Below are 14,886 nucleotides of genomic sequence, written 5' to 3' on the forward strand. Positions count from 1 at the left end.
AACTAATTAATTCAGCTAGTCTATTCTCTCCCACAGGAATTTAATGGTCACACAAGGGGCACATCTAACACTTGGAGAAATGGTGAGGCCATTTTCCAGGGTCATTGGGATTCCCAGCTTCTGAGAGGAATTTTCCACAGGAATCAGAGTGCAGAGCAGATACTCTGCTCAAAGAGTGGCAGATTAATCAGATCAGAATTCTAATACCAGCAATACCACCAGAAGCAATAGCCACAGCCAGTAATGCAGTCTGGGTTACCTCCAAGATTGACAATAGAGCCCAAGGAAAAGGCGAGAGAAGCAAATTTAGCAGGGCCAGATTTGGAGACCATGGTGAGGGTAATAGGTGCAGGTGTGAGGTTTATTTTGAAAGTCAGAAAGGAGAGTCTGACTTCAGTTCCTTCTATTCTATCAGGCAGGTGTCCCTACCAAATGACTCTCAGACACCAAGTTCATCGTCCTTTGAATGCCCCACTTTGCCTCTGGAAACATCTTATACCCCTATTTACTTAGAACTAGACATTTTCACATTCCCAACTGCCAAGACATTAGCCCTCAATCTGTAATAATGTTTCTGCAGCTAATGATTTGCAGCATCACCCAACCCCCACCTTAGATGCCCTAATCCTCGATTAAATAATTACCCTAGTAATTCGCCCAGATAAGGTCATTTTCTCTGCTCCTTTAATTCAAAGTGTAGGCTTGAAAGATTTAGTGACCTGTTGTCAGCTTAAGGTGGGCCACATGAAGCACTTCAGATCCAACTTTTTTCTGATTAAACTACTCAACACTCCAAAGTTAACTCCAGCACTCCAGCTTCTTTACCCCTACATAACTGTCATCTTAAGTTCTCCTCTACCTCCTTCAACAACAAGTGCAGGAGCTCATGGAATTCTTTGTCACTTTACTTTTGTTTCTCATTTCTCTCCAATCTCTGCTGCTGTTCTTTCAGAGCTCATCTTGTCCACGAGATCCAGTTCCCTTCCACCTGTTTCTACTAAATTGCTCATAACTAACTTTCCTCCCATTCCTTATTTTAGCCAAGTAGGTCATGGCTTCAAGGCTAGGTCAGTGAGGATCTTTTGAGGGGGTTTGAGCCATGGGCTAGTGGAAGCAATGGATGCAGCATTACCTCTCCCTGGTAACAGATCAAGACTAAAATAGTCTGTCCACAATCTCAGAGTCATATTTAACCCTAAAATTAGCTTTACGGCATCACAAAGACTTCCCATTTCCAACCTCATAACATTGCCTTACTTTTGCTTCACCTCAGCTCATTTGCGCTCATCAACCTTTTCATGCCTTTCGTACCTCTAAACTATTCCAATGCATGAGTGCCTGGTCTTTCACACTCAATCCAGTTAACCTGAGCATATCCATAACTCTTACCAAATCACATCTATCTAACAACCTTGCACTCACTGGATTCTTTCTGGTAATAGCAACACCATACTTTTAAAACTTCTCAAAAGTTTGTTTTCAAAACCTTCCATGGCTGCCTCCAGCTCCACAAACCTCCAAGATATCTATGTTTATCTAATTCTGAACTCTTGGGTATACCAATTTTTTTCCCCTCATAGATTCACTGTTGGTCCTATGCCTTCAACAGCCTGGGCCCTAGGATCTGGAATTTCCCCTTCTATCCTTTTTTAAGACACTCCTTGAAACTACTTATGTAAAATTTTGGTTATCTCACCTACTATCTCATGGTTTGGTGACATATTTTCCTTTATTTTGCTCCTGCGAAGAATCTTGAGATGATTTGTTATATTTACGTACTGTACAACTATAGCGTTTGGTTGTTAAGGCACAGAAGTATGGAGCATTTGTGAATGGTTGATTCTTAGACTGCAAGAGTGGTGATGCTGAGATTGATATTGGAGATCTCTTTAAATTAGTGACATGGACATGGATATATGGGGCAACATTTCAAAGTTTGCAAATGACCTTAAATCCAGAAAAGTAGCAAACAAACTGGTAAAATAAACAAGACAGGTAAAATGCACATATGCCGGGTAAATTAAATTTAACCAAGTGTGAAATGATATATTTTTTATTGGAAGAGTGAAATAACAAAATATAAATGAAGTAGTTGGAGTCGTGTCTAGCACAAAGGAAGATGGTAGCATTTTTTGGAGGTTAATCATTTCAGCCCAAGGATATCACTGCAGCAGGTCCATAGGGTCATGGCCAAAGCCCACCGATCTTCAACAGTTTCAATGATGACCTCCCTTCCATAATAGTGACAGAAGTGGGGATGTTTGCTGATGATTACAGTTTTCAGCAGCATTTACCACTCCTCAGACTTAAACAGTCTGCATTCATCTACAGCAGGATCTTCATAACATTGAATCTTGGGCAGATATAGCAAATAGCATTCATATTCCATTCATGCTGGACAATCACTGTCTCAAACAAGAGAGAATATAACTATCACCCTTTAACTATCATCATCCTAGGTGTTAGCATTGACTAGAAACTGAACTGAACTGTAAATGCTATGGCTACAAGGCCCATTCAGAAGCTAGGAATTCTATGGCAAGTAACACATTCCCTGTCTTCCAGTGCCTATCCATCATCCGAAAGGCTCAAATCCGGTGTTAAATGAATACTCTCCATTTAGTTGGATGCCACTCCAACAGCACTCCAGAAGCTCAACATCATCAAAAACAGCCAAAACCTATATCCATAACCTTCAACTTCTCTCCCTCCATCATTGACACATAGTAGCAACACTATGTACCATCTACAAGATATAGTATTGTAAGTTTCTTTTACAGTCCCTTCCAAACACATGATCCATACCATCTGGAAGGGCAAGGACAACAAATTCAAGAGAACATCACTAACAGGTTCCTCTCGAAGCCACACACCATCCTTATTTGGAATAATTTCACCATTCTTTCACTGTCACTGTGTCAAGATCCAGAACATGCTCACTAACAGCACTGTACAGCAGTTCATCACCACTTTCCCAAGGGCAGTTAGGGATGGATAACGAATGGTGGCCTAGCCAGCTGCATCCACATTCCATGACCAGATTTTTAGAAGTTCACGGAAGCAAAGAATATTAGAGAAAGGAAGCTAAACTCTGGTATAGCATTTAGCAAGCTTGAGCTGGAGTATTACGTTCAACTCTGGAAGCCACACATTAGGAGGTTGCCAAGGGACTACAGTGGGTGCCGAAGAGGTTCTCTGGAATGGTAGCAGGAATGACAGACTATTCTGACAAAAGATCACCAACTTGAAATATTAACTCTGTTCCTCTTTCACAAAAATGCTTATTTACAATGAATTTCTATAATCTGCATAAACTGCAAGGAAAGATGGTGGAAGCAGATTTAGCAGTTCCTTTTGAAAAGGAATTGTATATATATACTGAAAGGAAAATAAGTTCCAGGGCAGTTTTGAAAGAATGAAAACAGAACTAGTTGGGTAGCTGTACCAAATTGCTGAAATAAGTATGATATGTGCTGTAAGGTTCTGTGATTCCCCATACCAGTCTCATTATACAATTCAAGACTTAATGAATCTGAATTCTGCAACTGACTAGCAAGGATATTGTTTAGTTTATATGCTGTTTAATCTGAGTTGAATACTATATTGTGCAATTACAACAGACAAAAGTATAAAAGTGAGTGAATACATTTAATATGGAAAGTACTTCCATTAAGTCATAGATGACATTTCTCAATACATGTCACCTCCACCTTTTAAGTAACAAACATAATAAATTTTCAACATTCAATGGTCATACAATCTGAAAATACATTTTCATTGTTAAAAAGAATTATTAGTCAATGTATAATGTATCGTAGATTTTGTGAATTCACACCATTAACAAGGAAATTTGCACAATTAGCTGAATACCTTACCATAGGGCAGGACATTAAAAATCTAAACAAATATGTATTTATGAAAGGGGGAATCAAAATACACCACCTTGTGAGCAACAGAAATAAACTTTATAAGGGTATGGACATTTGACTGTTGTACCTCTGACAATAGGGTGTATTTTCCTGGTCCATCTCTTAAGAGAATGCACCGTTCCTTGGACACAGAAGTCAATAGTGGAGATGCAGGTGCAAGAGTATCTGCCTTGGAATGTAAGTCAGGGTTTCTGGCCACAAGTGCTTACTCTGAGATATATACCAGATGATGAGGTGATAGTATGCCTGGCATCATATTTCATTCACATTTTTCTTGCTCACTGAGGAACAAAGTATATATTTCCACAATAGTAGAAAGAACAGATTTACAATGCATATCCACATCCACAGGCACCTGGAGAATTTCTGGAGTTATGAAGTGCAACAATATAGCATAACACTCTAAGGGCCATGATTTTGGGCATATCTCAGTTGCCTATATGCTCATCCTGCTAGAAAATCCAGCTTCTAGTTGTAAGGTTCAGGTGCAGAAGAGTCATGGCCCCCAGAAACACACGAACATTAGCTATTGTAGGAATATCATATTTATTTTAAAATCTCTATTTTCAGAGGTGCCCAAGTGAATGATGCATTTGTCCTGTAATTATTTTTGTCTTTTTGCCCATTTGCATCCAGGCTTTGAGGTTCAGAAAATGGGAGTTCCCAATCCAGGTTATGCCCGTTCTCATGTTAATAATCAAGACAAATTGAGCTTTAGGAATTTAGGCTCCATGGAGGGAATCAGCATATTCCCTGACACTGCAGACACAACTCAGCCCTGTTCATTTGGATTTCAGCAGGCTTCATTTCATTTATGATACACCTTGTTCATTCTTCCAGTATGTAACACTCCCTTTAAGTACTCAGAAATTTTCTAATAATTTATTGACACAGTACCTCTGATACTGAAGAAGCATTTTGGTTGGAGTGATGAGGGGTTAATGGGTTATAAACTTTGTGTGATTTGTTAGAAACCTTCAGATTGATTTTGAAATTATACTGCCTAATTTTGGAAGAGATATCAGTACAGAAATATAGGGATGAGTATTCAATTTTAATCTTGCATGAGATCCAATAAAAAGCAACCGTGCGTGTGGAGATGGTTAGCTTGGCTGATTAGGAAGCTGTGGCTTTCCTCAATGGTTCTCCCATTGTGATAATTTTATAATTGTATCTGAAATTGTAAAGTGCTTTAACATTTGTAAACAGCAGCTGGTGTTTTACCAAATGTTTTGTGATGTCAAATTCATAGCAGAAGGCTGATTCTGATCCCACATCTCAGCAATTTTACCAGAGATGGGTGTCTGTGGGCCAGCATTCACTTAAAGAAGGTAGGCTGGCTCCTGATTCTGTTGGCCCGATCAGAGACACAAGTTGTGAGACATCAGCAATGCCACAGGGAGAAATAGCTGCTGCTGAGGTGTGCAGGATACTTTGAGCCTACGGCAAGTAAGTTTGAAAGCAAATTGCAAATTTTATTAGATTGAATGTTAAAGGGAAATTGTCTCTGGGTGTGAGTTGTGGCAGCAGGAAACTGCACTTTGTGCCTTCGTAACTCTGGTTCAAATGGCTGTGTTACCCATGTGGTATTCCAATTTCAACTTGAAAGAAGCACAACATTTTATTAGAAACAATAAGAAAATGTTCATGTGGAGATGACTGTAATATAATTAATGTATTTTACAAGATGGATAGCATCACTGTTGCTTTCAACAAGGCATATGAATTGTGAAATAACAAAGTGTAGAGCTGGACGAACACAGTAGGCCAAGCAGCGTCAGAGGAGCAGGAAAGCTGACGTTTCCGGCCTAGACCCTTCTTCAGAAAATGAAGAAGGGTCTAGGCCCAAAACGTCAGCTTTCCTGCTCCTCTGATGCTGCTTGGCCTGCTCTGTACATCCAGCTCTACACCTGGTTATCTTAGATTCTCCAGCATCTGCAGTTCCTACTATCATATGAATTGTGAATGTGTTTCAAAACATTAGACTTGTGGGGTCTATGTTTCTCTAGTGTGCAGTAGAGAACTGAGTAGTGGAGTGAGTGGATTAGACATGCTATGTTTAGTTAACTAATCAATGCAATAAAGTCAACAGCTGCAAATTAAGAGGTTACATTTTTTTCAAATTTATTTCTTGTTTTAGAAAGAGATCTGTTCACAGTTGAATGTGGGAGAATTCATCATTTTGCAGCAACCCTCAAGTGATGAGTTTGTGTACTGTCCTCCCACGTTGATATCCGTGGAATTAATGACAATAGTGCTAAAAAGTAAAGGTAAAAGAATAATGAAGAATAAAATAATGACCTTATTATATCAACATTAAACAATATTCTCATGAAAGAGAGTTCTTTTTCAAAAAAGAAAGAATGCTGAGCCAATGTAACTCCAAATATTGAAAACTGTGAGTCACCTCCCCAGTTCTCAATCTGAGATCTAGATGATTTCAAAATATTTAACACAAATTCTTTTTTGGTATTCAGTATTCTTATATATGAAGTATCACATATGCTTTTTGTTAACTGCCTTATGGATCTGTCCTGTCATGTTCAATGATCTTTGAACATGCAGCACCAGGCCCTCACTCTAGAAGCCCCTTCATAAAACAGGGTCAATGTTTCAAATCCAGCTATTCAAAAACTGGAATTGTCCTAAAAACTTCCTTCTTGGGAGCTGACCCTGGAAAAGAGTTAAATGCCAGAATAATGGAATATTTTTGGGAATGATCCCTGAGAGTTGTGCATGCACAGAACCGGAGTCTACTGCAGTACTTTAAGATTTGCCTCTCCCCTTGTCCTTGCTATTCAACAGGATGAGGAAGATCCCATTTCAAGTATGTCTAACCTCAGCCTATAAAACAACGATCTGAATTATAAGCCACAGTCTTAATAATTGTTCTTCTTTGTTCTCTTCTCACTAGTGCATGTGATGGTGTAATTGAATTAATCATGTTCCAGAAGGTCTGAAAATATTTTTACTGAGATCCAAACTAATGAAGTGGCACTGCAAACTCAAAGGTCCATGATCCAAGGAACAGGCACAGAACAGGTTTATTTTCATTTCATTTTCGTTTCCTGCAATCATTACCATTCTGGTTCTTCAATCTTGTTTCCAACTGCACAGAAGGCAAAAATTTGTATCCCATTTATTGACACTTGATTCCTGCTAACTCAAAGTTCACAAGATTGGTGTACAATAATAGAAAAAAAAAAGTAACTTGTTCAGGTTTAAGCAAAAAAAAGGTGGAGGTTTTATAACCGTGGTTTATGAACAAAGCTATCTGTTCTGGCGGAAACATTAGAGTTGCTGTCAGGGGAGAGGATCAGAAATTTTCTCTATCCCTGTGAAATTTGTATGAAGACATTGTTTGGTAATCCAAAATATAATAAAATCTGAAAGCCAGCATTGTCTCAGTTGAGAGTGCTGGATTTTGGACACTGTACTTGTCATACAGTTTAGATTATCTTGCCTCTCCCTGTAGTACCCCTCAAGTGCATTATTTCAGTCTTAGCTACTAGCATCTGGTGTGTGTCTGTTTGCATCCTTCTGAAGTCTATCATGCTTACTATCTGCTGTGTTGTGGAGTGTTGTTTCACAAGTAAAATCAAAATTATGCTCCTTACATTCTCATAAGACCAGTTAATCATATATAATAAAGAAAGCAACGATTCATATTGACCACCGAGGACATCCACTGCACACTGCTTCCAGTCAAATAAACATTTGTTCATCAATGCTCTGAATCAGTTACATATCCACGGTACCACTGTTCCTATTATATCATGTGTTTCTTTTATGTGGTACCAGATAAAATGCAATTTGAAAGTTCACAAATACATCTGCTACATTACCTTAATCAACTGTTATGACCAACTGAGATAGCATACTGTAAGTTGAGCCACACTATTCCCAGAGTCATACCAATTGTTAAAAACTTTAAAGTGTGCACTGTACCCCAATTTACTTGGCTTTCAGACCAATATTGATACTGTGACTGAAAAACTCCAGAAGCCAGTGTGCCATCGCCAAGTCACCCTTTATTTATACGTGAATAGTACTTGACACTGGTCCAGCTCCCCAGCCAGCTCTGAATGAACAGCACTTCTGACACTTCTGTTTATGTCTGTCATACCTAGGCATCTTGATTAGAACAGGTTACCAGTCCCAATAAGGGAACTCATATTCTATGATGTCTACTTGGCTGACCTTGTTACAATCACTACATCCCTCCCCATCTAAATCTGGGGACATAGGCCTGCTCTTTTTCTTGTAGCCTCTCCCTGGGGCATTTTTGCACCTGGTCTGGTTCCTCTGACTCAGCCTCAGATACGGGTGCTGTATACTGAACTGTAGACCGCCTGTTGCACCAGAGTGTCTTGAAAGAAATTCATCCTTTTCTTCAGGAGGTAAATGCATCGAGACTGTGACATCCGCTGTGTCCATCTCAGACTCTAAGGTCTCCTCACTAGACTGAGGGGAAGAACTCACGGTTTCTGACAGCCTTTCCTGCAGTTCTGAGACGCTGGGTATGTTTTGCTCCTGCCCCGTTCATGAGTTTTATGTGGTCTATGCGCTTGTTCAGGACTGCCTCACATCTATCTGAGCATTGTACATCACAGACCTGACCTCACGTTGACCATGTCCCTTACCAATGAATGGACATTAGATATTTGGTTTCAGCACCAAACTTCATCCCCCGAAGTAAACTGTCTCTCTCACTTAGAGGAGTCTTGCATCTGACATTCGTATTCTTGATGCCGTTTCACTCTTCTCCAACCCAGACGGGTGTCCACAAAGTTTAAAACCAGAATGGACATTTCCAGTGGCGGCACCACCAATGGTGTGTCTGCCAGCGGGAGGTGCTCTAGACATTTTCATTTGCTACTTGGCCTCCTGCACAGTGTTCCAACTTGTAACTGTACACACTTAGAATGACAGCCCACCGCTGAATTCGACCTGAAGCCATGGGCAGCATGGCCGTGTCCTCTTTGAGAGGTTTACAGTCTGTTGCTATCCCAAATTTACATCTGTAAAGGTATTGACAGAACTTTCTCACACCAAAGATGACTGCCAAACCTTCCTTAACCCATAATGCATATTTGCGTTATGCATAAGCCAAAGTCTAGGAACATACCTATTGGGCTTTCCTCTCCACTGGGCCATCTGTGAGCCAACCGTATACATTATGCATTGCATGTCAGCACCAAATTTTGCCTGGGATCATAGTGTGCCAATACCTTAGATGACAACTGCTTCTTCACTTCCCTAAAGGTCACATCTACGAGCCCATTTTCAAGGCTGACCCTTTTTCAAGGGCAGATACAAGGATGCCAAGATGGAGGCCAGGTTACATATGAACTTTCCATAATAACTCACCAGTCCAAGGTCAGAACTAAACTGCAGTACAGACATAGGAGTGGCGACACGTTTGATCGTCCTCACTTTATCTTCTAACAGGAGTAACCCAGTCTTGTCAACTTTGTAGCCCAAACAGGTCACTTGGGGAGCTTGGAACACACATTTTTCCCTTTTAAGGCTTATGTCCATCTTGGAGAAACATCTAAGGACTATTCCAAGTTCTTTAAATGCTCCTTGCTGGTATTCTCTGTTTTTAGCATGTCATCCAAATAAATGGCAACCTGAGGTAGACCTTGTAAAACGTTCTCCATTGTCTGCCGAAAAATGGCACAGGCCGACGATATCCTAAATGGTAGAAACCCTTATGGGCATTAATTGTAGAAAACTTCTGGGAATCCTCATAACTGCAATTGCAGGTACATATAATTCATGCCCAGCTTCATCAAAGACAGCCCCTCTGCCAGCTGAGAGAACGGTTTACCGTTTGTTTGAAATCCCCACAAAGGTGAACTGACCCGTCAGGCTTCACAAGCAGTATGACTAGTGCTGTGCATTCTGCAAACTGGATTACTTTGATGATTCCTTTGCGTTCCAGACTCCTGATTTCTGCCTCTACTTTTGTATACAAGGCAAATGGCACTGAGTGGGCCTTGCAGAATTGCTTCCTAGTCAACATGCAAGGTGGTGTTGCCTCTTCTGATAATTCATAGACTTTCCTGAAAAACGTCCAGACATTTATGAGGACTTCATTCAGGCAGTCATTTTCTAATTGAAAAACATTGAGCCAATTTCAGTGAATCTTTCTCAATCACTTTCATACCATCAGGCTTGGGCCCAAGCCTTTCACTACAATCAGTGCTAACTGAACCAGCTGCTTCTCACACAAGATGGAACCGAAGTTATACCCTTAATCTGTAAAGGTTTCCCAGTATAGATTCTCAGCCTAGCGAAGGTCTTACGCAAACTTAAGGGTTGGAGTCCAGAGCAAATTTTTTTAAAGACTGTTTATGCAATCACTGATATAGCCACGCTGGTATCAACCTCCATTAAAACCAGGTGACCATTTAACCAAACATTTATTTTGATTGGTTGATTTGGATGTTGCTAAGCAATTTAACTGTTCCAACCATGATGAGGGTTAGCTTTCCAGGTGTGCACACTCCTAGGTACAAGCCTAGGAGTTTTTTTAGTCAATTCAAGACGCTTTTGCTATCTCGAGCCCACATTCCAGCAGCAACTTAATGCCTTCCCAACTGGATCCGCTTGGCCAAGGCTTGGCTTTGTTTTTGGGGTTTTGCTGTGTGCTGACCTAGAGTACCTTTTTCAGGATATGTCCTAAGCGAGGCTATGCGATTGCCTTTATTCAAGTGGTGTTTCCCCAAGCTTGGTCAGCCTGGCAATGCTGTCCACTTCCATCAGCATACACTGTAACTCTTATGCTCCACTTGCCACATTTTCTAATGATAAAGCCAGTTGTAGTGTCTGTTTAAAGTCCAGTTGGGCTTCAGCTAGTAAGTGCTTTTGCATGATTACAGCATTAATCCCACACTCACCACCACTAAAATGTCTCCACAGAGGCCGGTATCCCATCATCAAATCACCCTTTATTTAAAAGTGCATATTACTTGACACTGGTCTGCATTCCTCAGAGCCAGCCCTGAGTAAACAGAACCACTGACAATCCTGTTTAGATCCGTCAGCCAGTGCTCCCCGATTGATCCTGTTCACCTGGCCCAAATAGGGAACTCATTCCACCTGGCTGACCTCGTTACAGCCACTACAGTAACCCATGGTTCTAAACTACAACCTGCGATGCACAATGACGTCCAATGCCAATTGGAACAGTAAACAGACCTTTGGGTCTTAATTGGATAATTCTTGATTAATTGGCTAATAGCCATTAATCCTACTTCCAATTTTTTTTTATAACTATACAAAGAAAAGCATCCAAAATTAAACAAAACATGATTTCCTCCTTGGAGGTTTTCCAATGTCCTAGAGATTAACTTTTAATTCTTGAAAACTCCAGGACAATGTTGGAGTGTTGGCAACCTACTTGTGTAATCTTTTGAAGCTTCCGATTCTCAGGTAAGCACACCTGTCAGGTCTCCAGCTTAGACCTTGGCAAGCATACTCAAAGTCATGTAGCTAGCCCAACACAAGAGATTCAGATAATGATAAATGGTTCCTAAATTTCAACCTGTACCAACAACTTTTTGCAATAATACTACAGCCAAATGCCTCTTATGATACTGGCTTTGAAGTAGCAACTAGATAAGACACTATCATTGCTAAAATAGAAGAGAAGGCCAAGAGGAAATGGACTACAATAGATTTTCATTACTATTATTTTCACCATAATGTTAACGCATTTGTCAATATATCATTTGCCAATTTATTAGGTAGATTTGGAGACCTCATCCTTCACATTATTCCATTTTCAAAATCTATTTCTCGTAGTACATTTAGGAATAATGAAAGCAGCCCCATGATGACAATCTGAGCTGTCAAAATGACCACAAAAGCACTGAATGGACAATGGAAAATTCGAAAAAAATTGGGGCATCTCGGTGACTCAGTCGTTAGCACTGCTGCCTCGCAGCGCCAGGGACCCGCATTCGATTCCACCCTCGGGCGACTGTCTGTGTGGAGTTGGCAAATTCTCCCAGTGTCTGCATGGGTTTCTTCCGGATACTCTGGTTTCCTCCCACAGTCCAAAGATGTGCAGGCTAGATGGACTGGCTGTGCTAAGTTACCCATAGTGTTCAGAGATGTGTAGATTAGGTGGGTTATAGGGGGATGGGTCTGGGTGGGATGCTCTGAGAGTCGGTGCGGACTCGTTGGGCCTAAGGGTCTGTTTCCACACTGTAGGGATTCTATGATTCTATGAAACGAGAACAGTCCCAATAGATTGGAGGGTGGCAAATATAACACCACTATTTTAAAAATAGAGGACAAAACCAGGAATTACAGACTGATTAGATATAGATATTAGATATAGTGTCTATCCTAAAGGATCTAATACCAGGACATTTAAAAAATATCAACAGGATTTTAAAAAAGAGTCAACAGGGGTTTATGAAAAGGAAATGATATTTGGCAAACCTAATGGACGAAGTTGTAATAAGTAGAAAGATAATGGGGAACCATTGGACGTGATGCATTGTATTTTCAGAAAGTTTTTGACAGTCACACATAGAGGTCCGTGTGCAAGATTAAAGCACATGGGATTGGAGATAATATCCTGGCATGGATTGAGAATTGGTTAGCACACAGGAAAGAGACTAGGGATAAATGATCATTTTCAGAGTGGCAGGCAGTGACTAGTGGTAGAGGGATCAGTGTTTAGGTCTCACCAATTCTCTCTTTCTCTCACGATATCTCATTAATTTGGATAAGTGAATTAAATGTAACATTTTCAAGTTTGCTGATGACGTAAAACTAGAAGGATCTGTGACTGGTGAGGAGGAAGTAGAGGCTTCAAGGTGGACAAATACATGGCAGATTAAGTAAAATATGGACTAGTGTGAAGTTATCCAATTCAATGAGAAGAACAGCTTGGTACAGTATTATTTAAACAGTGATTGATGAGGAAATATTGATGTGCAAAGGGATCAAGTTGTCCTTGTGCACCAGTCACTGAAAGCAAGCGTGTAGGTGTAGTAAGCAGGCAAACGGTATGTTGTCCTTCACTGCAAATGGATTTGAGTACATGAGCAAGTGTGTCTTGTGCAGCTGTAAAGGACTTAGATTAGATCAGATCATACCTGGAGTATCGTGTTTTGGTTTCCTTACCTAAGAAATTAGAAGAATGAGAAGGGATCTCATTGAAATATATGAAGTCGTGAAAAGGCTAGACAGATTAGATGCAGGGACAAAGTCCCCCAGGAGTTGTCTAGAACAAGGGATCATAGTTTCAGGATACAAGGTAGACCATTTCCAACTCAGACTGTTGCCCATTTAAATAATGTTCTCACGCAACTTTGTTTGTGTGTGTTAGGGTGGTTGCTGTTTCCTGGTGTCATTCATGTAATAGGCATCCACCCTAGTAGTTGCTGTTTCCTGGTGTCATTCATGTAATAGGCATCCACCCTAACACACACAAACCAAGTTGCGTGAGAACATTATTTAAACTTGCAACAACACACTGCTGCAGCACAGAACTACACCAAAAAGATGGAGTACCTCTTCCAAGGATTCAAAGACAGTGGATATCCGAAAAACTGGGTCAGAAGATGCCTATTACATGAACGACACCAGGAAGATACGACACGCCCCGACACACACATCATGCTACCTTACATCAAGAACACATCTGAACTGACTCCTACAACCACTGGGCATCAGAGTAGCACACAAACCTACGTCAACCCTACACCAACTGCTAACCCGAACCAAAGACCCACTACCCACGATGGACAGGACCAATGTCATAAACAAGATTCCCTTAAGAGACTGCGACAAACATTACATTGTACAAACAGGAAGGAAATTAACCACCATGGTACATGAACATCAACTGGCTACAAAAAGACACGACCAATACTCACTCATCTCCATCCAAATGGATAAGGAAAACCACCAATTCGACTGGGACAATACCAAGATCCTGGGACAGGTGAAGCAGAGACAAGCACAGGAATCCCTAGAAGCCTGGTTCTCTACTAAGAAAGCCATCAATAAACACATAGAGCTAGACCCCACATACACTCCATTGCCAAGGAAAACCGGAAGTGAGGTAATCCAGCTCAACAGACACGAAAGTTTAAGTTACAGGCGGGAAAACACAACAGTGCTTCATCGGAGGCTGCACTGATGATGTTACCCAGCAGGGTAATGAAACGTCTGCGGAACAACGAACCAGCTCGGCGAGCCAACCAACCACAACATCCACAACCCGAGCTACAAATCTACTCTAAAACCTTAGAATCATAGGGTATTGTTCCCACCGAGTAATCTCAAACTCAATTGAAAGGTCACAGAGGACATCTGCTTCTAATCCTCTACTACTACTCAAATTTGCTCATAACATCTTAGAATGTCAAAATGAAAGAGACAGCAATGATACTCTTATTAGATCTATTCACAATAGGTCTTTCCAAAATAAAATGTTCATACTGTTTACAGTTAGATATCTTTTAATTGACTTTAAAAATATTCTTTAACTTTATCTTAAATGTGATCTAACCTTTCTTCTTAACTGTACAACTGGCTAAGCCTTAACACAATCCACTAATTCATATAGAACTGTTTGGGGGAAGTTTAGGAATTCAGCATCATTAAACTGGTAAGTAGCTTACATACTTGTGAAAAAGATTCATGCAGCAATCAATAAGAAGCGGACTCTTCACTGGCAAGCTTGAAGTATTAAAAGAATTCTTCAAAAATGCAGGACAAACTGTTAAAATATCTGTGGGAGTTATGTACAATATTCCTGTATATTAAAAAAAACAAATTCTGAATATCATTGAAGCCTCATTTCTAATATTGAATTTCAATACATTAATGTAAAGGAGGATGAAAATTGGCCTGCATGCATTGTTTCCAACGTTGGGGTGTAGAACAGATACAACAATTATAAATATAGCATTGCACTAAATCCTTT

At 40.3% G+C, this 14,886-nt stretch overlaps 1 protein-coding gene across 9 annotated transcripts in view; it reads right to left on the reverse strand.

Annotated features, from left to right (window-relative positions):
• Positions 1 to 6,022: 6,022 nt before the first annotated feature.
• Positions 6,023 to 14,886, reverse strand: part of LOC109926406 (solute carrier family 28 member 3-like) — a 184,823-nt gene continuing 175,959 nt past the window's right edge. For 7 of the 9 annotated variants that reach the window (XM_048595196.1, XM_048595195.1, XM_048595193.1 and 4 more), the window contains one exon: positions 6,023 to 6,186. In XM_048595196.1, the coding sequence (XP_048451153.1) occupies positions 6,107 to 6,186 (80 nt within the window). In that variant the 3' untranslated portion in view covers positions 6,023 to 6,106. Of the gene's footprint in view, positions 6,187 to 14,696; positions 14,716 to 14,886 lie in introns of those variants that run through there. The other 2 variants (XR_007261780.1, XM_048595192.1) reach the window with 2 other exon arrangements.

Source organism: Rhincodon typus, chromosome 3 (assembly GCF_021869965.1).
Source record: "Rhincodon typus isolate 14 chromosome 3, sRhiTyp1.1, whole genome shotgun sequence".
Taxonomy (NCBI): domain Eukaryota; kingdom Metazoa; phylum Chordata; class Chondrichthyes; order Orectolobiformes; family Rhincodontidae; genus Rhincodon; species Rhincodon typus.